Genomic DNA, 27,079 nt, shown 5'->3' with positions numbered 1-27,079 from the left:
ATCCTTGATTCTCAACTTTGTCCACATCAAAGAGTCAATTGAAATTTCGTTAGAATAATGAATTTACTAAATCAATCAGAATTGATTGAAAAATTAAGGATTATGACCTTGATCTTCCTGGTAAGGTAGGGTTAGACTGAAAAATTTTAAACACATTAAATTTGGAATTTGGGAGAATTTACATTATAATAATCTTTGAACTAACCCCATATCACAACTTAAAATATATTTTGATATACAATTTTATAATATAAAACATATTATAAAAATAATAAATTTATCTTCATCTATCACTTATTTTGATGAAAAGTAATATTTAACAATTCTAAGTGATATATATATATATATATATATATATATATATATGAATTTCATTGTCTTTATAATTTGTCAGGGTTAAGTTTATTCTTTGTCGACTTAAACTTAATAGTAATATCATATTAATTGCAAGTGCCGACTACTTTAGTTGGTAAAGTCTTTGGATAATGACTCTAGAGATTAAGGTTTAAATCCCATTCAATATTAATCGATGTATATAATATTAATTTAAGGTACAATTAATTATTTTTTGGTTCGACTTCAGCTAAGCTTGATAGAAATTTACCTAGTGATGGTCTTGATCATATATCTTTGGGATAAGGATTTTATAATAGATATGAACCATACATTTAACTTACATAAATATTTTTTTATATTTATGTCGTAGGGTGAAATTCTAAATACCTAATCTTAAACATTAGTATGTGCACTAGAATAATAATCATTTTAATTAATAAAAAAATTAATTAGTTTTAAGAACCTAAAGTCCAATCGATTTGACTAAAATATCCTTTTAATTGTCCAAATCATCTCGGATGTTGAACGAGTCAATGTGGTCGACGTTTCACATTGACTCTCTTCCACATTCCTCCAAGATGATTCGCCCGAGTCATCTCACGATATTTGTTAGACGTGTTTTAAAATCATAAATAATTGTTAACCGGAAGAGCCGGTTGTCTTTTGAGCCAGTTTAGAAGAATAGACGGTAATATTGGTTAAAAAAAGGTGATATTTTGTAACCTTTGATAAAGACATCTGTAGCAAAACCAAAAGAACGATATTTTATAATGCCACTTGTCGAAATATCCTAGACTGACAAATCACTCATAAGTTCTGAATATTTAAATTTTGACACGTGTCACGTAACGTATCATCAAGTTTTGTGATTTTTTTATATCATTCGAACACCCATAAATCTTTCAGAAACCACAAATATACCCCTCTTGTTTTAAACAGTCAAGTTCCTATATTTCCGGAGTATATCATCCATAGTGGCATTTCAGTAATAAATTAATAAATGCAGGTTATTTGATAATTATTATTTTTCCATTTTTTTATTAATTTTTACTAGTGCCGGTCTTCTAGCCAATGGATTCAATTACACGGTTTCCAGAATCCCAGCAGCGGTTTATAGCTTCGGTAATACTTTAAACCTTAGAGTACATACACCTCACAATCAACATCGTTTAATATTCCTCGGGATTCGTTGTAATTTTCTTTAGAAACCTCTCTCTTCACCAACCTGTCTTTATAACCTCCTCCCCCCGACTTCTCCTTTCCCACTACTACCACCCACCTCTTCTAGACTTGTACTCTCACTTATTCGCTCACGGCGCATATTAGCATCAACCCCTCTGTAAAAACCATGAGAAGACCTTGTATCGAAGAAGATAACGTTGGTCTCGCTTCTCTTACAGGTATAGATACAGAAACTGGAACATCTGGGATCAAAACATGGAGAGGTAGTAATTTCAGATCTATCTCTTCTTTCTCTTCTTCGATTTCTCCGAGATCTGCAAGGTTTTATGACGCGAGATTCGAGGAAAACCTTCAGCCTCATTTTCTAGAAGCTTGTTTCCTCTGTAAGAAACCTCTTGGAGATAACAGAGACATCTTCATGTACAGGTCAGAATCATTTATTATTCTTCTTCTTCTTCTACTTCTCTCTGGTTTATAGATCTGTGAAAATAATCGTCTTGTATGAGATACTTTGTTGACTCGTCAGAATCAGCTCAGTATCATTTGTAAAGTAGAGGAGTCGCGACTCGCGATACGGAGATTTTTATTAATCATTTTTTTTTATAAAGATAGGAGATGGATTTAATTCCATTTAATTCGAGGTTTTCATGTTTTTAAGGAATAAATTGGTTTATTTGCGGAATTTCAAGTTACTTACCTTGTATTAAAAAAAAAAAAATTAGGAATTTTGAGTCTTGATTCAATAGTAAAGGACGTCGAGTTAAATTTTATATGATTACATATTTTGATTAGAGATGGTGGTTTTAATCTGTAGTTTAAATACGAAACTAATCCTGGAATGATGAGAAGAGATTGTTAATTAAATTAATCAATTAATTATATATTTTGTTGGATGCTGATGGGTATTTTGGTAATTTTTGTAGAGGTGACACACCATTCTGTAGCGAAGAGTGCAGACAAGAACAGATAGAGATAGACGAGGCGAAAGAGAAGAACTGGAATCTCTCTTCTTCTATGAAAGCCATTAGAAAAGAGCAGCAGACGAAATCTACCCCTAACAAATCTTCAAATTACCAAACAAGGACTGGAACCATTGCAGCTGCTTAAAGCCCTAACACTTTTATAATAATAATAAAAAAATAACACTGAAAAATAATAATTTAGATTTAAGAGAAAAAAGAAAAAAAGAACGGTTTTCTAAGAAGTAGGATCTTTCCGCCCAAGAAAGGTGGCGAGAAGAGGGAAGGGTTCATTTTTAAAGAACTTTTTTATGTTAATTATATAGTTTGTTTATGTCTGTAATGAGGGTTCTATATTGTAATTTTTGGCTTTTTTATGAAAGTGATGATGAATGTATTTGGAGGAATTTTATTTCTGCTGGTTTTATATATAAAGAAATAGGTTTTAATAACTAGTTTCTTTGAAACTGATTCAATTTTCGAACTGATGTCGTGGCCCATGACCATGATTTTATGAAATAGATTAATTTCTCCATGTAATTAAAAGTCCAAAATTTTTATTAATCTAAGGAATAAAGAAATAATTTATCAAAGAGGTTCAAGGACTTTGGTTTCATTCACAAAATTACATTTTCGAACTAGATGAGTTTGTTAGGGAGATTGAAGATAATGGATACTGAGTAGAAACTCAAAAATATCAATAATCCCAAAAAGTGTTGTTAATTATTATTATTATTATTTTTTACGATATATTAATATGAAATTTGAAGGGATTCTTTTTAATAAAATATTGGTTAAAGGGTTTTTTAAGATCACATGTTAAAACAAAATTGTAGATAATGTTCTATACTGGACAATGTTTGTTTTGTCCTACATGGGTTAGAAGTTTTGGAATGATTGATTTTAGTGACGATGATCTTTATGGTTAGAAGATCATTCTCACCAAAAATTAGTTCATTCCGAAATTTCTAGTCTCATGTTTATAAGTTGAAAATTTGTGGATCGTCTATTTTTTGTAAATCATTTTTGATGGGGTTAGAAATTTTGAATGGTCTGATTTTTGGTGAGGATGATCTCCTAACCGTATTGATCATCTTCGTGCTTAGGACAAAAAATGTAGGGTAAAGTGCAGGGTGCTAAATGGGATCCTCTGTGTGTGTGTGTGTGTGAGTGTGAATAGATCCCAAACCGTGCACGAAAATCGATTATTGAAATCAATTCCTTTTAACAACAAAGTAATTAATTTCAACAATCAAACCTTATAAAATGTGTTACAAATCAAAATGTAAGTAATAATAAAGAAAATGATACAATCATAACACAAGATATATGTAATTCACTCACAATGGAGTTACATTAACAAGTAAATCGATAAGTAGAAATTTATTAATCAAGGAATAAATTACAAGAATAGAAGTTCATACTTACTTTCATCCCTATGGAGAAATCTACTAAATCTTTACACCTAACTCTAGTAAGAATCCAAAAAAGAAAATTGATCGCACTCCCATTGTCAAAAGATCGTGATTACAATGTAGACATCACCCTTAAGAATTTTAAGTATTTAGGTTTACAAGAGAAGAAGAATATTCACATAAAGACCCAATGTTTCCTCACACTCTTTACTAAAGAGAAAATGATCAATGATAAGAAAAACCTATTTTTTGAAAATATATACCAAAAAGTCCCTTCTAAAAAAATATGGATTTTTTAATACTCATTTTATCAAATATTAATCTAAAAATGATTTTTGAAGTGAAAATATCGTAATTATCCATTTAAGGATATTTTAGATTTAAAGAAATGTGTTTATTTGAGGTACTCCTATGTTTTAAAATTAATGATATGACCCTCAACTATGACCATTTCTTATAAATCAATGAAAAAAACAAATGAATTTTTTTTCTTGTTTTATCTTCCAAAAATTAATAATCTTTAACTCACATAGATGGTGATAATGACTACAACAATGATAATGACGGAGATGAGTATATCATTATCATCATCAAACAAATTTGATCTATGTGTGTAAGATCTATTAAAAAATATAAATAATTTTAAATAATTAAAACTTAATTTTAAAACCCAACTTAAACATTCATTGAATTGATTCAACTCAAAATTAGTAGGTCGACTCAAGAAATAAGTTATATTGAATTTATGAATAATTTTTAATAAATAAAAATTTTATTTTTTATTTTTCACAAAAATATTAATAACCAAATAAATTGGTCAATTTTTTTATTTAACTCTGTATATTTTTAAATTAAATTACTTTGTAAAGTTGCTAAAATGGCATTTCAAGTATTTTCCTTAAAAAATCTCTAAAGGAAAGTTAATAAATTAATATTTTGTTTAGTGGGGACTTAAATGGTTCGTATTCTCTACTAAGGGACTACTGGGTATATATTCTCAATAAAGAGTACTTCATAGTTATTATCCCAAGACAAAACCCTCCTTTCTTGACAACAACTATCATATAGAAATTGCTTTTGTTTCTCATAAGGTAATACATTAACATTACCCAAAATATCCTTAAAATCCATCCACCTTAAAAAACAAAAGAATAGTGATTTTATATATAAAAACTTAATAATATATATATATATATATATATATATATATATATATATATATATATATATATATTAAAATTTGAAAACTAAATACTGTGATATAGTGGAATGTCAATGAGTTCTGGGTCAGTTCTACGTATACCCAAAATCGAAACCTAAATTAAATCTTGATTCTGATTTCTATTGGTTTTGGTTCAAAGTATAAGATCCTTGGAATCAAAACGGACCCTACAAATACCCAATACCCACCGGCCATTAAGATAGATAATATATTTTTTTGAAAGAGAAAAAATGATAAGTATTAAATAAAATATATAAATATTTATAAATATAATAATTTAACTTGTAAATTCTCAATTGAAAATTAAAATCAACAATGAATTCTTTAAGTAAATCAAGTTTTTTATGATAAAATTATAAAAAAATAATATGGTTTGGGACATTTATTTGATGTTAAAATTGTAAAATATCTAGAAAATGAATGGATATTCAAGTAGAGAAAATGTAAAAATTAAACACTTCACATACTCTTTATGTCTAAATTTTAGTTCAAACACATTTACTTCAAGATGTATCTTTGTCACTATTTAATTTAATTACTAATTTTATTACAAATGTTATAAATAAAATTAATTTACTAGTCGGGTGCCCATAACATGTGGAATATGAATGAATATTCACAAAGAGAAAAGATAAAAATTAAACACTTCACATTCTCTTTATATTTTAATTTTAGTTTAAATACATTTACTTCAAGATATATCTTTGTTAGCATTTCATTATAATAATAATAATATTATAAATAAAATAAATTTACTAGTCAGGTACTCATCAATTACCCGAATGAGACCCGAGTCTTACTAGATCCTTGAGATAGCTACCTAGAAACGGACCCAAAAATGATCAACTCCATAATGATAGACCCAAAACTGACTAATTGCTTTCTGGTACATCAGGTACCCATTGACATCCATACTATAGAATGTTGGGTTGCAATTATCTTGATTTTTGATTAAAATGATCTTGATTATATTCAATTTAAATGTAAAGGTGAGGACAATTGTGGGATCTAAATTTTGGTGTTGAACCACTTCTTCTTCGCCTTTTCTCGTTATACTAATAAAGATGACCTAAACGCCTTTGTATTCATCCCTTAAGATAAATTATTATTCATCTATTTAACATTGGGTAAATTACACTTTCACCCCTTATAATTTGGCATAATTCTATATTGACCCCCTAACGCTTTGACAAATGCGATTACCTCCCCTATAGTTATCTAACGAGCTCACTTACCCCCTTCCATCTATTTGTTGTTGACCAAATAGTTAACTATTATTTTTAAATATTTTATAAAGTCCATTTTACCGTTTTCAAAATGTTTTTTCTTTTATAAACAAAAATATCCCAAAGGAAAAAAATGTATTCACTCGTATGAGTGAGAATTCTTAGATGGGAACATTTTTGTAGTTTCAAAGTTCAATTTGTTTTGTATAAAAAAAGATAAAATAAGAAGGTAAAATAGTAAACTAATATATGAACATTAACACCGTCTGTGAAAGGGGAGGTAAGTGCAATTGTCAAAATGTTAAGGGGTCAACATGGAGTTATACCAAACTGCAATTGCTAAAGTGAAATTTACTGTTTAACGTTGTCTTCAATCTATACTCTTTGATATCTTGTAGAAATCCTTTGATTTTTCTACAAAAAATACTCATCTTTCTACTTTTCCAAAAATTCTTTTGTGTTCTTGAGGCTTGAAGATTGAAGAAGAAGAAATTCTCTAAATTTAATATGAGGGTAGTTAGATCATTTATGTTTGCTTCTCAGAAGACCTAGGTCAAGTTTCGTATTGCCACCCATTTGAAGAGACTAGGGTACCATCACCTTTTATTGTATTGTACTTTTTTTCTATTGAGGTCTTTCCGCCCATGGTTTTGAATGTTGATTTTCTATTGAATCTTGTTTGAAAATTATGTCAAGATGATTTGTATGAGTTATGTCGTTATCTCGAACAAGATGAGAGAATTTTTCTTAATCGGTCAATTAAAAAGGACGAGAAGAATGGGAAGACCCCCAATAAGTTGCAAGTGTATGTCTAAATCACTTTTTATGTTATTATAATTTTCATTATTGAAGTCTTCCGGATCATAATTTTAAATCCAATTTTTTCTATCTCATCTTATTCACGAATGATATTAATATGACTCGTTTTAATTGTCATTATGTCAGATGAGACGAGACTTTTCTAAAACGATGATCATAAATAAGCAAAAGAAGAAACATGTGAATCTTAGGTAAAATGTCTAGTCTAAAGATATGAAAGAATTTCAAATTCATATTTCTTCACTTATTTATAATGATTTTTTTTTTGAAAACGAGACATTTGGGTCTCTTATAACACCCTACCAATCCTTAGAGCACGTACTGTTGGAAATTATGACTTTAAAATCGGGAATAATTCAATGAAGGGAGAAAAATAACTTTTAGGCTCGAATCTAATTCAATTTCTTTTAGACAAATATTATCCGCTACTGATTAGAACCACAGTACATAAGGGGTCAAAGAACAAGTATTTTCAAAATACAGAAAAATCTTCACTCAAGTTACTAAATCAGATTATGTACAGCTTGATTTATCTAGAACACTCGGGAATAATTAGAAACTGAAGATGCCGAATGCTTAAACTTAATAAAAGGAGAATACAAAAATTTTCAACGAAGAAATCTAATTTTTGATTGATTTTTTATGGTTATTTTGTGCCTATCAACCAAGAGTCATGATTTTAACAGTCGTTGGATTGTATCTGATCTCAGATCTAACGATCTAATCGTCCTTTTGTTGGACGCACGTGCGTTGGTGGTGCATCGCACCATTTTGAAGTACCGAATCAAAGCCTTAAAGGTATGACATAAGTACAATTAATTATGTTAACTTTTGCTTATAAGGTACATCATTTTCTCATTTGTGAGCAATGTGAGACTAAACCTTATATAAACAAAAATCCCCAAAATTCTAATTTTAGAAAAATCATAAAAATTAAATTACAAAAATCTGAATTTTATTTTGAAAATATTAAACACATATAATACATCATGTAATTTCTAGGATAAATCCCTAAGGGTGATTCTTAGGATTCGAACTCAAGACCTTGATTTCATTTCGTGAAGACGGTGAAGCGTAGTCTTGGGTTCATCCTTTGGGGGTTTTAAATAATTTTGACGTGACTATATATTTTGTGGAAATGAGGGCTTATAATGTAATTTTTCTTATTTTTCTTTATGGGTATAATCGTCAACATAATAAATGTATGGAGGAAAAGTCTTGAGTGGTTTTCTATAAGAAACTTTTAAGAACTTTCTTTCGAATACGAGATATGATACGATTCACTAACAGTTGGAGTTTTCTTACTTTTATTTTTCGAAAGAAAAAAAGAAAAAAAAAAAAAAAAAAGAGAAAAAGAAAAAAGGGTTCCACGAAAGAGGGAGATAGTGGGAGTGGGACCCACAGTTAACGTGCTAGAAAGTAGAGTTGGGCGATGGACTTGACTTCCCTTCCCTTGAGTGTTTGGTATAGGCAAAGGTGGGCCCACTGAATTCATTTTGATCAAGACATAAAGTAAGAGACTGATTGCTATTTGCAAAAAATATCCAACAGTTTAAAAATAGCCTGGAGATTCACGCATCTTTAGGATTTTTTTTTCCAAATTAGAAAAAATCTAATTTCCTTGGGATTTGTGCAGTTTTATTTATTTATTTTTTTTTTCTGAGGTTAATTTCATTGAAGGAAACCTAGAGACCATCTTCACCTGTATGTTGTTAATGGGCTGGGTTTTGGATCGATTTAGGGTGGATTGGGTTTGGTAGTGTTACTACTTACTAGGCCTATTTAGTTTTTTGGTCAAGTTTCACTATTTATAATATGGGTCGGGCTCGTGAGAAAACACATGATCTCAACCATTTAAACAAGAATTCCAACTTTCGAGATTTATATATTTCTCGATAATACAAATCTCAAAGATACCTATTTCGAGGATAAATCTCTTGGATTTTTATGTTTACAATGTTGAGATCATATGTTTTTTCCATGAGCCCATTCGTCGAGGGTCAACAAATCCCTACCCTTATTTTATAGTCTTATTTCAAATATATAAGAAACTTGTGACAAGTACTGCAAATTGGCTCAAATAATTATGGAGCCCATTTGATTAGAATTTGACCATTTATGTGACAACCCATTGATAGACCTAACTCTATGCACCATTGGTTTAAAAACCTGGATCCGCCGTTGACCCGTATGACTGACTGGGTCGGTCCATAGCAGTCCGACCAGTGGGTCTAATGGTTGGATATTTTTAATTTTTTCCCAAAATCAGATAACTTCTCCTTCAAAAACATGATCAAATGTCATATGATGTAAATTACAAGATTTTACGAATTTTTACAGAAAATAATAATAATAATAATAATAATAATAATAAAGAATAATTCCCCGTTGAATTTGAAATTTAAGAGTTTAGCGGATGCTCATTTTCAAAGCATGGATCAAGTCCAAAAAATATTAATTTTATTTATTTTAAATCTGGTCTAGACATGACTTTTAGGGGTTGTCTTACTAAGGAATGAGGACGTAACAATTAAAATCTTACTAAGTTTGATCATTTTTTTTCCATTAGTTTGTAACATAAAATCTAAAGTCAATGAGACATGTCTGATTGAATTGGCGGTCCAATTGGTTTGTTTAAAATTGGTTGACTCGACTCATATAATCTATCATGTCTGGTCCAAACTGGTCCGACTGGCGGGTCCAGTTCGATTTTCAAAATACTGTTGCGCGCTATGGGTGTCAAATTTAATATTGAGATGGAAGGATAGAACATGATTTCCTAGGGATCAGTACAGATTTCTGTAGGTTGATCCTATGTATCGAACATTGTTTGCACCTATATTAAAAAACATATCCCTTGACCCCGGTCTATATTGGGAGACTAATAAAAAATGTCAAAAAAAGTTTTTTTATTTATTTTATTTTAATTTTTTTAAGTTAAAAAAACTTGTTTGCCTTACTTTGTTCTTTCTTACTTTCACAAATTTAAAAAATCCTGACCATTCAAATACTCTTGGGATTTACTTAGTACATGTGATGTATCCTTGGAATACATGATGTTTTCCCCTGACCATCGGATTTCATGTTTTACCAATTGGGATTTTCACGTTTTTGTTTTTTTCCGAAAAAAATATGATTCACTATATCTAGACCTTCTAAAAATAAGTTTTCACCAATATGTACTCTTAAAATAATTGAATTTATCTTAGAAATCTAAGTAAAAGTTAGTAATCTTAAAAAAATAAAATAAAATATATTATGAAAGTACCTTGGAAAAATGGTTTTAATTTACTTGCAAGGAAAACAAAAGTCAAATGAATAAGACAATCAATATTAGGATGGTGTAAATAAGTGAATTTAAATTACTCTTTTTTTTTTTTTTTTTCCGGAAAAATTAAATCGCTCTTATTGATATATTGGCCTATATGAAGGGCAAATTATATCGATGTTTGGTCATGCATTTGGGTTTGTTTAACCCCTACAATGGCTAGGGCTGTCAATGGGCTGGGTTATGGCTAGTCATCGATCGGATTTGGATAGTATTACTGGACTAGTTTAGTTAACAAGCTGAGCTAGGCCCATTTATGATTTGGATTAGGCCATTGGACGGCACTACCCTATCAATTAGGGCTGGCAACGATCCGGTTTTTTTCGTCATCCGATCCGATAAAATAGGATTCGATCAACATTTTCCATGTTCAGATCTGATTTGGGTTGAAATAAAAAAAAAAATCCAATTAATTTTGCAGATCATCCCCAACCCAATCTGAATGTAATTATTGGGAGTGCAACTTGGTTCAGTTTGAGAACAAATTGGAATAGAACCGAACCAACATGTCATTGGAACCAAAGCAACCCAAACCGAACCTGGGTTGGTTTGGTTCAGTTCTCTGGCTTGCCGAAGTTCTATAGTAAATTGTAAATTATAAGTAACATATTTTTTAATGAAAAAACAAACGTATAAAAAAAATAAGATTTCATACAATAAATCATTAATCTATGCATAAAAATTCATTAGTTTATCCATAATAAAGTCATTAATCCATGTTACAATTCCTAAACTAATTCATAATATATCAATATACACATGTATTTATTTATTACATAATGTTTCGGTTCTCAATTTGGTTTGGTTCTATACAAGCTTCATCCAAGCATTGAACCAAATTGATTAGTTTTCCATTTTCTTAACCTATAACCGAACCACAATTTGTTCCAAGCCAAACCAAACCACCCCATAGCTATTGGTTTGGTTCGGATCTCGGTTTGAACCGGCCAAGTTGCACCCCTAGTGATTAGCAGGTACTTTGTATTGAGGCCCTTGAGACACAAATAGGGTGTTTTGGTGAAAAAACTGCCATTAATTGGATTAGATATAAAAGGTTAGATATTTTTCACCTAACCCACGTTCACTGCATCCCTCTAGATACAAGTTTTTGAGATCAATGTTGAGTAAACTAGGTTTTTCAATTGTTTTAATGAACATGTGATTCAATATTCCTCTTTTCGGTCAAGTATTTTTTATAATTAATGTTATTGTGGCATTGATAGTGAAGACTCAAACTCCTACATCTGGTGCTACTTGTGTTGATGAAGGTGTTATCATGGTTGATGATGGTAATGCATCAATATAGTGTACTGATGTGAAGAGGAAGGGACCGTATCTTGTATGATTAGAGTTCGAGAAAAAGAAAAATGAAAATGGTGTAAAGTGTAGACATCGTTATATCAATTATAGGAAGAAATTTGAGACAACAAATGACAATGATACTAGTCATTTGAACACATATTTGAAAAGATGCCCACATAAGAAAAATAAGGTTGAAAAACAACAACTACTTGTGACCATAAAGAATCTAAATGATGGGACTTATTCTGCAAAGAATTTCAAGTTCAGTCAATAGCGAAGGGTTTTGACCTTTTCTAAAATGATCACTAAGTATGACTATTCATTTTCTAATGTTGAACATGAGTATATTCGAGAGTTTGTGAAACCTTCAACCTTTAATTAAATTTATGATTCGTAATACAATTAAAGCTAATATTATGATATTATATACAGAGGAGATGAGTAAGTTTTATAATTTGGATCATTGATAACATGAAGATGCATAATATGTTTAATATGTGACTTTGGCCCTATTTGGTAATAGGGCTAGCTTTTAGGGTCAAAATTGCATTAATAAACTGTGGTGGAAAACTGTTGTGCTACTTGCAAAAATGTTATTTAGTGTTTGAAAAAAACATACGTAACTGTTGGATTACGATAAATTGACCAAAATACCTTTACATGCAACTAATAAACCAGATGTTTCTTTTTACTAGATCATTCGAATTAATTAAATTATAATGAAATAAATAAAATAGAAAAAGAAATATTGTCAAAATATTAATACATTATAGTTAAATATACAATTAAAGTTTCAATAGCATCTTCACTATAAATAAAGATCATGGAAATTTCTACCTATTCAACATCACTAATTTAATCATAAAATGCAAATGTCACCTCAATTCATATGTCCCATACATCAAATCCTTCTTAAAAAATACTAAAAAATTGTAAGATAAACAAACCTAAAATAAATACAACCAATACAATGTTAATAGTAATTGTATCATGTAACAGAAATCAACTATATTTCTTCTTATTCGTCAACTTCTTCCTCATTTTATTCTTAGTTTAATCTCCTTTACATTCAATTTTATCAGCCCAAATAAAATAAGCTATATGCTTCTGTAAAAAAAATAGTTAAAATTTTTAATTAATCAAAATAAGAATAACTAGAAAAAAATAATAATGCAATTGGGCATCTATAAAATATCATTCCATTTTCTCTTGAGGTTGTTGTGTATATCCTCACTACCCGATCACATGAAAAATGAGGCTCATAATGTACCATATTATTATGTATAGCAAAAAATACATTCATTTAAGATTAATGAAAAATATTTATCATTAAAAAGACACAATATATGTTATACACTCACAAGTTAATAAAGTTAAACATAATTAGTCAATCCAACAAGTTGGTTAAACCAATATTACATTTATATATCATTATTTTTATCTTGACCAATCATGATTGCATTTCCCTTTCTTTTTACATGTCATTGCAATTGGCTAGGTATTTTTAAAAGGATATTACCATGATAATAACTATTTTTTCTCATGAGTTCCTTGAATTCCACATGTACATAGTCCTCAACGTCGTATATGGCAAACTATGTGTCTACTAATATTTTTTTTTTTGATAAAGTTGTGTGATGATATACATGCAATAACGATGCCACGTTACGTTTCAAACTTATTGGAAGTCATATACTTAAGGATTGACTACTTCATTTTTAATACACCAAAATAATGTTTAACGAAATTACGAATAAAGAGTGCAAATGATTCATTAATTCTTCATTTTTATTAATTTGTGCACTCCCATATTTTTTTAGATGATAATGAACACCTCGATAAGGTGCAACGTACACATTTATCAATGAGTAGCCAATATTCACTAAATAAAAATTTTCTAATAGAAAAAGGATGTGAAACATGGACATAATCTGATAAACACATATTTTCTTATATACTGAGAGATATCTTGATATTCTCAAAAGTCATTTCTTCTCCAAAATGCGACATAAACTAATAAATATGTGTCTTTCCATTTGAAGAATTTGATGACATGGTATGAAACTCTACTTAAGTAGTTGATGAATAAAGTTTGTTATCTTATATGATATGTTTAGACATGATACTTTAATAATAAATATCTTGTAATATAATTTAAATGATAATATTTTTATCATTTCCAGCACTCTTGTTTCTCTTCATTAGCATTTAATATACAAATAAATATTAAACTATAATATATCAAAAGAAACCACAACATCATCCGACAAATCAGAAATATAAATTATCATTATTATTCAACAAGTCTAAAATAGAAATATCATCATCCAACAAATCTAACACAAATGGATAACAAGATAAGTCATATGTGAATAATGACAACAAACAAAAATAGATATGCTTGTAATAAGTAATAAAGACTGCAACAATTAATTCCCCTCATATATTAGCATCCCAGACTCCAAAAACTTGAGTCCATATTCATCAGAATGTTAGAAATAAAAAATCTCTCTAAATTATTTCTTCTTCTTGAATATTTTTTTTTGACGTGAAGGGGGTTCAGCTTGAGATACACATCTCTTTGTTGAAGGTTTAGTAAGCACTGAGTCATTTCCTCCTTTACCTTGATTTCTAGATTCTCTTTCGTTTATTGAGAATTAAGTATAAAATCATCATTATCACTGATCAAATAGACATTAGAAGCCTAATGAGGTAAGTAACTATTGTAGGATCCCAAGTCTTATTTCTAGAAGTTATTGTAGCATCAAATATACAGTCTAATTCTTCAGTAAATTCAAGTCCCTTGTATCAACATACCGTGTTTTTTTTTTCTATGTTATAAACAAAACTTTCAACAAGTTATTCAATAAATTAATAACTAAAAACTATTAAATTAAAATGATAAAAAATTAGTCTATCTCTAAATGTGTGATCCATCATTAATTATCGACCACCATTCTCTTTTGAACATCATCCCCACCCACCCGAGTATGCGAACAAAATTTCTTCCAACGTGACTGTAGTTGCTTGGTACTACCCTAATGATTCTTCAATTAATTTCTCTCGTAATTCATACCATTTATTTGTTGAATTCATTTTTTAATATTTCATATCCAAACTTATCTAATGTTGAACCTAGTCTTCTATAATATTTCACTAAGTCCATAGTTATTTCAATTCATATTTTTTTATGATTAGGTAGGATTAATCCAAATTTTCTTATCCTTCAAAACAGATGTTATTTATATAGATTCTACAACAAAACCTATTATGAGACCTAGTTAGAGCATACACACAAACCACTCAAATAATACATAAAACAATCTAAAGGAATACATAAATCAAATTGAAAAAAATAATGACACAAATCCTTTATAGCTATTTTTTCATGTACCTAATGTGTTACACTTCACAAAACCTCAGATTAAAAAAAAAAAAACTAGAAAAATTGTGAGACCTCAAAATTCGGGTCCACAACGTGATCCATAACTCGCGAGTCAAGATGTATATTCGAATACTAAGGGTTAGAGAAATTAAAAAAAAATTTATAAATAAGAATGGGAATTAAAAAAATTTAGTGATTATGAAATGAAAAACTAACTCAAAAAATAAAAGTTTCATTGTGAATTACACACATAAGATTTTCACAAACAGTTAGTAGGGTTGAAAAAATAACTCAAAAATATATTAAATTTTATTTTTTCTTAAAGAAAAATGGGTCGAAATAGGGCCCATTCATAGAGATAATATAAATCCAAATTTGTGTATTTTATTTAAAAAAACATATAAAAAATAATAATTTATTGAACGAAATACAAATAAAATTTGATCTATCCCATACTTAGAACAAAATAATAATAAAACATAATTTATATCAATTATTTGATAAATTTAATAAAAACAACTTAACATTCCTCCTAGATAATCCATTACATAGAGTTAAAAAAATGAAGAAATAACCATCATATGCTTTATTAAAATTCTCATGACCCATTTTGATATAAATTCACAACAAAGATAAGAGGAAAATAAAATAAAATTTGAAATCTAACTAAGACAACTCCTCGGGCTTTTTCGTTATTTCTATCTCAATCAAGGTTTTTACCCATCCATTATGCTAATATAATAATATCATTTTTCAAAATCATTATCATGATCCATTCACCATTAATAGATTATTTTCTTATAAATTATAAACGTAAAAGGGATGGGTCATAATTGTTACGGAGAACCTGCATGGCCAAATGATCTTTTATATATTTTTCAGTAGTAATTCTAAGTACTATTGCATGTAGCGTAGGTTGAGCGGTTCTAAAACAGTCAATGATTGGTGAACCAGTGGATCCATTTACAACTCCGTTGGAAATATTACTGTATTTCAAATAGTCCAGACAGTATCCAATAAGTTATTGGGGGTTCTTTTTAATGGTTTTAATACCAACAAGATTGTTAATAGTATCCTTTTTTGAGAATGTTAATAAATTCCAAAATTCATTTCGTCGTCTAGTAGCTACAACCATCTTTTTATTGGTACCACATTATTTTTGTTAAATCAAGAAAATATATATAAGATTCTTAAAAATAAGATATCATTATTATAACGAAAAAATTAAAAAAAAAGTATAATAGGCAATTTCTTAATATTTGGGCTAAAAATGAAATATGTTATAAATCTTTATTAGATGAAAAACTTTAGTGTTTTTCCAAAAAACAAACAACTTTTGCAAATAGGAATTTTAAGAGATTTTCTGATTGTACCCTTCTAACAAATACTGGTGTTTTTTACGTATTCTGAAGTAGGATAAGGTGAACACACATTTGGAGAAGCTTGTAGAGTTTTTAAAATCTCAAAATTTTATTTTATTGACCTCAATAGTAGCATACGATTTTAAGAAATTACTATGGCATCAATCCTACAATCAAGAATTTTTGAATAACAAAACTTTCTTGGCAACATATCTTTCTTATGAGGTTTATTGAGATTATTTGAAAAAATTTTGAAAATCTGATATTCTCTTTTACAAAGAGAGAATCAAATAAAACTGCAGATTGGAATTGGGTTTCCCACTTTTACTACCTTTATACATCAAGCTAATATTCCACATGATCTCTCTATCATCTTCCAAGAGGACTTAATTCATATTTTTTTAAAGACTTTAGCCACCTTAATAATATAGGGTGGATTCCTTCATAACCTGTAGTTACCAATAAAAATATGGAATTCGTTTAGGGTTTTGTTTTCTTTGTCAAACGTACGACTTAGGATTCTACGATTTAGTCAATATGGGTTGCCACATTGCAGCCCACTATTTGTTAATTTTGCAAATGTACTTCTAGATTTTTTTTTTCCCTTTTATTAATATCCTTTGATTTAAACTTAATACAACTTAACAAAGTGTCTTTATCAAGGAGTTTCAAACTTTGAAAATTAATCAAAACAAACCTCTACTTTTTTGGTAATTTTGGAGAAATTATATCTCCCCTAGATTTTCTCTATCAGGTCCCACGACTCCAACATCATATGCGCGACCTGAAGACTTGTTAAAAAAAAACTATAATCAAATAAATAAAAAAAATTTAAAACTCTAGTCTCTATGTGTCCTTGACTTTGAGAAAAGTCCAACGGATCTCCAAAACCTTAATATTAAAAAATAATAACATACCCTTATAAAAAATATATATGAATACTATATTATGATATATATATATATATATATATATATATATATATATATATATATATATATATATATATATATATATATATATATATATATTAATCTAATAAAAAAATAAGTATGCATATTCAATCCTTGAACAGGTTCATCCCATGCAATAAAATCTTAGAATATTGTAAAATCTTGGAAGGTCGAGATTGTTCAAATTTTTTGCCTCTTAAAATTTATTATATTTGATATTTTGTGTAAAACTTTATTTTAAGAATCTTTTGTATATCGGTTGAAGATAAATTTTGATATTCTGATGCCTAAAAATGTAAATTATTGAAATAAAAATAATGATTACGTCCTAATATCAAATGATTCCTATTTTTTTGACTAAGTTATGATCTTCTGACTATAATTTATCAAAGTAATTCAAAAATATAAATATATTTTTGATGATGATATTTTTAAAGTGACTAAACTACCCTTGAGGTAAAAATATAAATAATGATTATAAGTTTAGAAAATGATAAAATAAGATTTATATTTATATGTAATTAATAATATTTGATAAAAAAATACACATATCCTTCCATTATTTTATTTATATTCTCAATTATTTTTCAGGGTATAGCACAAAGCCTATTGTATTCACAATTTAGACATATTTAACCCAATTCGTTTCTACTAGTCCAAACAATGAATAGGTACGAAATGAACAAATTTCCGGAACAACTCGTGTGGTGCCCTCGAAACAATAAGTCAAACCTTATGCCATATCTCGAGGTACTAGGTGACGCCTTGAAATTTTGGCATGATTTATTCTGTTTATGTTAGCATTTAAAATTACTTAAATACATGTTTCATCTAATAAATAATATACGTAATATCATGTGTATATATATATATATATATATATATATATATATATATATGAAAATATAATAACAACGAAAATCTATATACATCTAACAACGTAAGATGGATAAAAAATAAGAAGAAATAAATAATATATAGAATTATACAGAAACTCCTTTTTCTAACAAAATCCTAACGCTTAACCAAAATTTATAATACAACTTGAACGAATTGACGTCGCTAGGAGGTATACCCCAATGCTCACTAGGTAATGGACTCTAATCATTTATCTAACTCATCAGATAATACTCACTATCGTGCTCTACACCTGCTTTGTCAAGTGTCAAATCTAAAACTAAAAAAATGAAAAATGAAAAGTGAGTAACAAAAATTACACAGTAGGTAAACAAACAATTGTAATTAATTACTTTTCCTAATATGAACAAGTAAGCATTCTAAATCATTTCAATATATGCAAAATTTTACAAAATAAACTACAATTAACTAGTACATATAGTCAATGATGAACAATTAAACAGTTCAAAGTCACATTATATCAATCAACAATACTCATAATATACAATTTTCTTTTTATACAATTATAATTATTAAAATTAAAAAAGTAATATATTTTTTATATTATAATTCAAAATAATGCAACAAATGCATAATACACAATGGTGGAGTAGTGGAATTAGAGAGTTAGGATTTTACGACTGAATAACTCGCAGTCGGGACATAATTTTTTAATACTTAACTGGTGTTAGTTCTTGATTTTGTAGTCGATCGATTTAGCTTACCACACTTGGGTGATCATTTATGAAGCTCAGGTTGATCGTTTGACGTGACCGTAAGCAATAGGTCTCTTTTCGTATATGTCTATCAAGCGTGCATGTAATTTCTATTATACATCCCTATTTGTACCTTTATATTACATATTCATTGAAAAATATAGAAAGAAATAAACACGAATTCTAATTGTGACGCCACTCTCATACACGTCCAATACCATGTAAGAATTTGGTTATCCTTACCGTATATTTCAGGATAGTATATCACTTTGGATGAGATGATAGACTATCCCTTCAAGAATTCAAACGTTTTTTAATAATTCATAAAATAACTATACATACATATATATTTTTTTTATGAAAATAAATAAGAAATTAACATTACAAAGTTGAGAATGGATATCTAGTTTCTTAATATGCAATTGTAGTCATCTGCCTTAAATTAAATAATAGTAAAGAAATATAAATAACACCTCACACTAACAAAAAATAAATAAATATGCACGTCACCTCGTGACAACAGAGAGTAAATTATCCTTGGATATACGTTTATCAACTCACACATAACACCATAATGTAAAATGCAAAGATCACCCATCGAGTGTGATGTTGACATTTTACCATTTTATACATTTTTCCCTTTTTCAATATCCACACTTTTTAAAATTTTTGATATTTATCAAATCAATCTCACTTCATTTAATATCAAATCATTTTTCAATTTTAAAATTCATTTTTATTATTTTAATTTAAAAATTATAAAATTTAAATTAAAATGGGGTCCGAATAGTGGTAGAGGACCAAACTGACATAAATAATCCAACAAAATGTTCCACCCACATAATTTGTTATAAAACACAATTAATCACATCAAACACATATATTTATCTTGAATTTGAAATAAACTAAGAAAATCCTACATTTTAAAATAAAATTGAAAGATTTATAAAAAATTTAAATACATTTTTTAAAAAATCTACAATTACCAGTAAGAATCATAAGTCCCTACCACTCTTTAACGATTAGAAATCAAGGGCGTACGTGAAAATCAAGACATATAACTCAAAAATTGAGGGGATTAATGTAGAAATTGAGGTTGGATTCACTAGTTTTTTAAACGAGTCTGGTGGCTTCAGAAATCTTGACGACAACATCATTTTTCCTTTCTTCGATGGATGACGGTTTAGACTCTAAGTTAATGAAATCATCGGTTGAAGAGGTCGAAACCCATCGAGTCTAATTTGATTATTTTTTTATGAAACGTGGAGAATAAAGAGAGAGAAAGAGAGAGAGAAAGAAAAATTTATGGACTGGATTTGTAAAGTTCGACGTTTTAGATCATTTTTCATTTTTTATCGACGGTCAACAGAGTCCCAATCATGACAAAACTGCGATCAAAGTTAGTTCAAAACCAGATGTTTTTAAAAAAATTATGTGGCTGTTGGTTTGACAGGATGGGGAAGACAATGAAACAAAACATTTAGTTAAAAATTCTTTATATAAAAATATATGGACGAAATCGATATTTTTTGAGTTATTTCCATTTTTGACAATAATTTGACTTTTTGGGCTCTGAAACTGATGAATAAATATTTTTTTATTTATAATTTTTTGTTGCGGACCTAATGGTGCAATCAAATTATTTTAATTCCCACTTTTACAAAAATTTACTTTTTTAACTCCGTCTGGCCCAAAAATCAAGGATTTCATAACTTTTTCATTTGAACTCAATTTTGAGCTTCTTAATAAGTTAAAACATGTTTTCGACCATTTTGAATCTAATGATGAGGTTAGATTTCATGAAAAGTGAATAGAACAAAATTTAAAATTTTTACACAAAATCCAATTTTTAGAATTTTCAAAAAATTGTACTATTTATTTCCCTCAAAATACGAATTAAAAACTTGGGGTATTACAGTTCATACTAGGTTCATAAAATTAAGCGAACCACGAACCCACAGAATTTTTGTCGAGCCTAGTGAACCAAAATATATGCTTCAGCAAACCCAAACGTTTGCCTCAACGAACCAAAACATGAAATTCGGTGAGCCAAATATTTTTTTAACTGATTTTCATTTTTTTCATTCTTAATATATAAAATTTAGATTATTTTACTAATTTATTTTCATTTAACTTAGAATTTTTTAATGTTGGGAAACCACAAACTCTGAACCCTAGTTCGTACCAATAGATACTAGTGAATAAAATAACATAGGTTTCAACAATTGTTATAATATTCTATCAAAAAAACTATGGTCTATATATAAAAAGTCTTGAAATTTTGGAGCTCATGGACTAGTTCCATGCATGGCGAAATTTCTCATAAATTGATGTCGCGTTCTCAAGATTGTCAGATCAAATAGAAAAATAAAGAAAAAGTAGAGCAAACAAACTTACTTAACAACCATGGTCGGGAAAGCTCAAGAATAGATATAAGAACTCAAAAAATTGAACTGGTTGGGGAAGCTAAAAAAAATCACTGATGTTTTGAACAAAGACTCAGGACTTGGATCCATTTCTTATTTGCATCCCCATTGATAATATAATTCAAAGTCACAAGATCTCTTTAGGCATTAACTCAAACAACTTGTGGTCATTCTCAACAAAACAACAAGAAGCTGTGGACACGGGATTTTCAATATTTTAAAACATACCTCCACTTTGGGTGTTTTGGAATCGCCACCATTCAAATTCGAAAATGGGTGTGAATGGTCACCCGAAGTCGTATCTTTTGAAAAACACGTCATTTTGACATTTTTGATGACTCTCGTTGGATAATGCATGTTTGGTCTAACCTTGATTCAAAGGTAAGGGGGTCCATTTATGGAGTAGGGAAGGTGTTAGGCACCCTACTCCATCCACGTAATGTGATAACCTCGGATTCGGTTTTTTAAAATAAAAAGAAAGTAAAAATGAAAGAAAATCGATGTGTGCCCTCAAGTGTGAGGGGTTTCGATGTTGGTTCAAATCATTGAGGGCACCCTTATGAAGAAGGGGCCATTTGGTGATTTAGACCATAGTGGGGTGTGTGCAAATGTGTAGAGAAAGGGAGAGTAGAGGAGGGAAGTTGAGGGGGGTGTTCTTGGTCCAAACCCACCTTGTTCCTTCCTTGACTTCCTTTGATTTCTTTTTCCTTGCTTGACTTGTTTGAGAGAAGGTTGAGAGTTGAGAGTTGAGAGTTGGGTGTTGATAGTAGAGCAAGAGTAGAGAGTTGAGGTGAGTTATGATTTTTTAGAGTTTTTTTTGTCAAATTTTCATTAGTTATTGTAAGGGGAGAATGGATGGGTTTTTATAGAAGTTGGAGGGTTATTTTAGGGATATAATGGGGTGAAGGATTGAGAAGTGATAGAATGGTATGGGGTTTAAGAGAAGGGTGGGTGTAATTTGATGGAGGTTGGAGGGTATTTAGGGAAGGGGGGTTAAATGGGTTGTTTACAACCCAAATGGGTTGGATCTTTCAACCCATTTGGGTTGAGTGTTAGATGGAGGAGAATTGATGAGAGTGGTTGAGAGGATGAGATTGTTTAAAGGGGGTAATTAATTGGTGGTTGTGATTAAGTGGTGTTTGGTTTAAGAGAATGGAGGATTTAAGAGGGTGGTTGATTATATTTTGGGAGGGTGAGGGAGATGATGAGATGTGTCAAAGTGGGTGGAAATGAAGGGTGGAGATGAGTTGATGGAAAATGATGAGTGTTTGATTGGAGAGGATGGGTGTAGGTGTAGGTTGTAGAGATGGGTTTTGTAGGAAATGATGGGAGTAGATTAGGGGAGGGTGATAGGTTATAAGTGTTTGATTTGAGAGAATGGATAGGATAGGTTAGGATAGGGTTATGGGTTGAATTAATTTTTGGAGAGAAGTAATAGAGTTGGTTTGTTGATTAGATGAGGGAGGTGAGATGGGGTGATGACATGTGTCACACCTTGATGATTGTGGTGATTGGTTGTGATGTTGGATTGGGTTGAGTTGAATTTGGGTAATGAATTGGACTTTGGGTTTTGGGCTTTGGTAATGGATTGAGTTAAGTTGGGTTTAGAAGGATGGGAAGAGATTTGGTCCGTGGGCCACGTGAGAGGCCTTGGGCCATTTATTGAAAGATAAATGATAAAAGTCATTGGATTTTTGTAGGTTTGGGCCTCAAAGCCCATTCCAATTTTTTGTGATTTTTGGGGCATTCTGCGTCGAGGGCCCGATCAAATTTGGGTGTCTACAGAAGCAAAAGGATGGACCAAATTATTCTGAAAAAAAAGTAAGAACTCAAACCAATTTCTTTTAGGGATCGACCAGTTGCACACCACTTACTCTCAATTTCACTCCATTATTTTAAAATTTCCCTTTGCACTTCATTTGGATGATTTACTTAGAATTAAAAAAAAAATTCATTATTCTTTTTTAACCATGTTCACAAAAATTATTGTTGGTTTAATAATTTTTGTAAGAAATACTTGATCGTATAAGAGATGAATATTTATAATATATAGAAGTAAAGAATACGAAGTCATGAGAAGGGGAATAGCACTAAAACTTGACATTACCAATAATGAACTGCAATTCTTAGGTTAGAATAAAAGATTTTTTTTAAAAAAAAGAAGCAAATTTTAAAGGTTGGTGGGGAATCAATTACTAGAGGTGTGAAACTAGTTGGTCCTTTTCCTATAGTATCATAATTTTTGCCTTCACTAATCATGGTGTTCCAAGTAAAAATTTTAGGTTTTTAGATTTGAGAAAATGTGTTATTAGTATAAACATTAGACTTTAGGGAAAAACTAGAGTGAAGATGAGATGTTTGGGTTGGTAAAAAGGACACCATGTCAGATTGAGAAAGTGAGGATTTGCTGCAATTTGATATATAAAATGAAATAAATAAGGTTAAGATTTTGATGAAAAAACATTGATTTTGAGACATCCCTTTCAGTCGGGATCGTTGAACAAGTAGAGAGGATGATGATCAATGCAGAATTTCGGTCGAAGTACGACAACACTGTAGGAAGGCCCTTACAAACTTTGTAAATCAAAGTAAGGCCCCCAAAAGTTTGAAATGGATTCATGTGTCCAAATTGGGCCCTACTGGTTGGGATAAACTTCTAAAGAATGGGTTTGAGTTTTCGTAGATAATGCCCATGGTCCAATATATCTTAGTGATCCATATTATATATTGGGTCCTACACTCAAATAAATGAGTTTGAGCCCACAAAAAATCTATAAATCCTTAAAATTGAATTTGAACAAGTTTACCTTTTAAACAAATCAATCAAAACTCTCTAAGTTGGGGCATAATTAGGAAGTTAAATTATCTTAAAGTTTATAAATTTAAAGCCTCCTTTAGTTGGGGGGAGGGATGATCACTTTTTTTTTCAGAAGATAGAAGTTTTCCCTCTAGAGAAAAAACAACTCTCAAGTTCAAAAACCCTTTTTTAAAAGCCAACAAATCCTTCTTAATTGATAGAGCACAAAGTTTGGAAGGAAGAAAATCTACACAAACATCTACAGAAGGTTAAACTCAAAAATCCTTCTTTAGAAGCCTACAAATCCTTTTCAATTGATAAAACGCAATGTCCGGAGATAAGAAAATGTACACAAACCTCTATAGAAGATCAAACTCAAAAGTCATTCTTCAAAAGTCAATAAGTAATTCTCAGTCGATAAAACGTGAAGCTTGGAGAGAAAAAAATCTTTAAAAGCCTCTAAGAAAATCAAGCACAAATAAAGTCATTGTCAAAGGAACCTTTTCAGTCGATCACGCGTGAAATCAGAGAGAAAAAAGCTACACACGTCATGTTGAAGGAAGATTCTAGTAGATTGGGCATGATCTACTCCATTTATGGGATACACCATAGCCATCATCAACACCAATTGAAGTTAATATGCATTGTCATATATAGTTATTGTCGCTATCATCCTTACAGTTGCGATTAACGTGGATAAACTATTATTGCTGTCATCTCTGGTTGTACAATTAAAGTGGGTTAACCTGTGTAGAGATTCCATGATCTATGTTCTTTGTCATGAAAAAACAACTCAATCGCAGACCTTGCTACTATCATTGGCATGGTAAGTTCATCAAGAAATAGAGAAAATTAGATGAAGAAGATAAGCTTATTGCAGCCGTTTTGCTTCAAAGTACCCCCACATTTGCAAGGATGACACGATATATTTGTACAATTCTAGTATCTTTGTTGCTTACGAATCAACATTTAGTACTGAGGTTATTGTCCTAAAATTCCATTGGGCTTTAATGGTTCTAGAGACTCTCGACACCCTCATATTGAAAAAATATTTTTACCTCCTAGGCCAAGAGTTATTGGTAGTTTTTTTTTTTGCATGTTGTTATTGGTCATTGATTAATGTTGACATAGTCATATCATTGCCTATTTTTAATTTTTAATTTTATTTTGTTAGTCTCTACTTCATGCCTTACAGTTGAAATGTCTAATATTGATTTAGAAGACAATGGTGACCTACTGGTACTGTAATAGTGGAATTGTGAGAAATTGATTTTGGGGATGGTTAAGTGAAATAAAAAGTTCTTTGGTGACTTTTTTTTTGTTGTTAAAATATAACAAATATACTTCTAAATGACTGAGTGAGATATAGTTGTTGTAGTTAATCTTTACCATATTTTTTTTTACATTATTTATGCAAGATTTTAATCCTTGTTTAACTTTAAGTTCTTGATTCTTTGCAGATACAAGTAGCAAGATATACAGAGGAAGATCTTACATAATTATTTTTCTATAGCAAGAGCAAAAGAGTAGAAACTTGGATGGAAGTTGGATTTAATTCTTTATTTTTTTATTAGAACTTAGACATGATTGTGAAATTCTACTTGTGAAGGAACTAATATTTTTTGTCACTCATTCGAAGTTATTTCTAATTGATTATGAAATTGAAATTTCTCTCATCCTTTATTAATTTGATGCCAATTCGACCTCGTGGTCCGTCAAATTTGGGTTTTTTTCACATTGTGATAAAGCATTTTTTTTGTTCTTTATTTTAATGAATTAATTTATTGCATATCTTTAGAAATAACGTGCACTACTTGCATGTTGTTTGAACTTGCTAAAGAGTTTTTTTTTTTTTTTTTTTTAATTTAAATGAACTTTATGTGCTTGTTTATCAAATGTGTGGAGGGATATTCTTGGAATGCACTGACACGTAGCTCATAGGGACTATGCCGACCCATCAAGTAGTTCGGAGGATAAACTCCATAGATGTCACGAGTTAGTATAGGTCAGGACTACGGATTTGACAGCTGTACTATTGATTGACAAGTGTGGCAACCCATACCCTGACAGATCAGTTGTAACTACACTAAGACTGCCAGGGTTGTTGCAACAACTCTTGCAGTTGACAAACCAGAGGGTATGTTAACTACTCTAGGTCAATAAATCGAGGCTGTCAGACAAAGGAGGACAGAGGGATAGTCCTATAAACAGAAAGGGGCAGCTCATGAGAGGTAAGAAAAAATTTGGAACTTCAAGAACAATTTAATAACACTGCACTGATTTTTCTAACTTGATTGTCGGAGTGGATCTATTGCAGGTCTCGACGGGCAAGGACCGCATTAGAAAGTATCCCGAGGTAGTGCGAATTTCTGCATCTACAAAATGCTAGAAATCGAAAGGAATGGGACCTTTTGTTTCCCACCAAAGTTATTGTTTCTAAAAAAATTTATGGAATACCACTTTTTAAAACTTATAGTAGCTTCAGATTTTGCCAGTGGTTCTTATGTTGGGATTTAACAAGTTATTGACAAGTATATTAAGATATGATGGTGTATTCACAAAATTTCTAGTAGTCAACAACAACATGGTAGTGCATATCAGAGGTTTACAGGTCCACCAAATCGGGTTTGAGACACAACTAAATGTTTATAGTGAGACTTAGAAGATCTCCCTTGTAATTAAGCTCTTTTATGGTGTCTCTTTTCATTGGAGCTTATGTAAGCTTTGATTAAACTGATGGATTCAGAATAAGTAT

At 29.9% G+C, this 27,079-nt stretch overlaps 1 protein-coding gene across 1 annotated transcript; it reads left to right on the top strand.

Annotated features, from left to right (window-relative positions):
• Positions 1–1,576: 1,576 nt before the first annotated feature.
• On the top strand, positions 1,577–2,929 carry LOC147391408 (FCS-Like Zinc finger 2-like). The gene is made up of 2 exons (XM_086417225.1): positions 1,577–1,944; positions 2,442–2,929. Exons 1-2 carry the CDS (start codon positions 1,685–1,687, stop codon positions 2,623–2,625), a joined length of 444 nt encoding a protein of 147 aa, XP_086273351.1. The 5' UTR covers positions 1,577–1,684; the 3' UTR covers positions 2,626–2,929.
• The last annotated feature ends 24,150 nt before the right edge of the window (positions 2,930–27,079 follow it).

This window comes from Akebia trifoliata, chromosome 11, assembly GCF_017979445.1.
Source record: "Akebia trifoliata isolate Shusen 1 chromosome 11, ASM1797944v1, whole genome shotgun sequence".
NCBI classification, from domain to species: domain Eukaryota; kingdom Viridiplantae; phylum Streptophyta; class Magnoliopsida; order Ranunculales; family Lardizabalaceae; genus Akebia; species Akebia trifoliata.
The sequence above is the reverse complement of the archived record's forward strand: the minus strand, read 5'-3'. Positions and strand labels throughout refer to the sequence as shown.

Coding starts and splice junctions, on each gene's coding strand:
- LOC147391408 (XM_086417225.1), top strand. CDS start 1,685: ATGAGAAGACCTTGTATCGAAGAAGATAACGTTGGTCTCGCTTCTCTT. Junction 1,945..2,441: donor AGAGACATCTTCATGTACAG/GTCAGAATCATT, acceptor TAATTTTTGTAG/AGGTGACACACCATTCTGTA.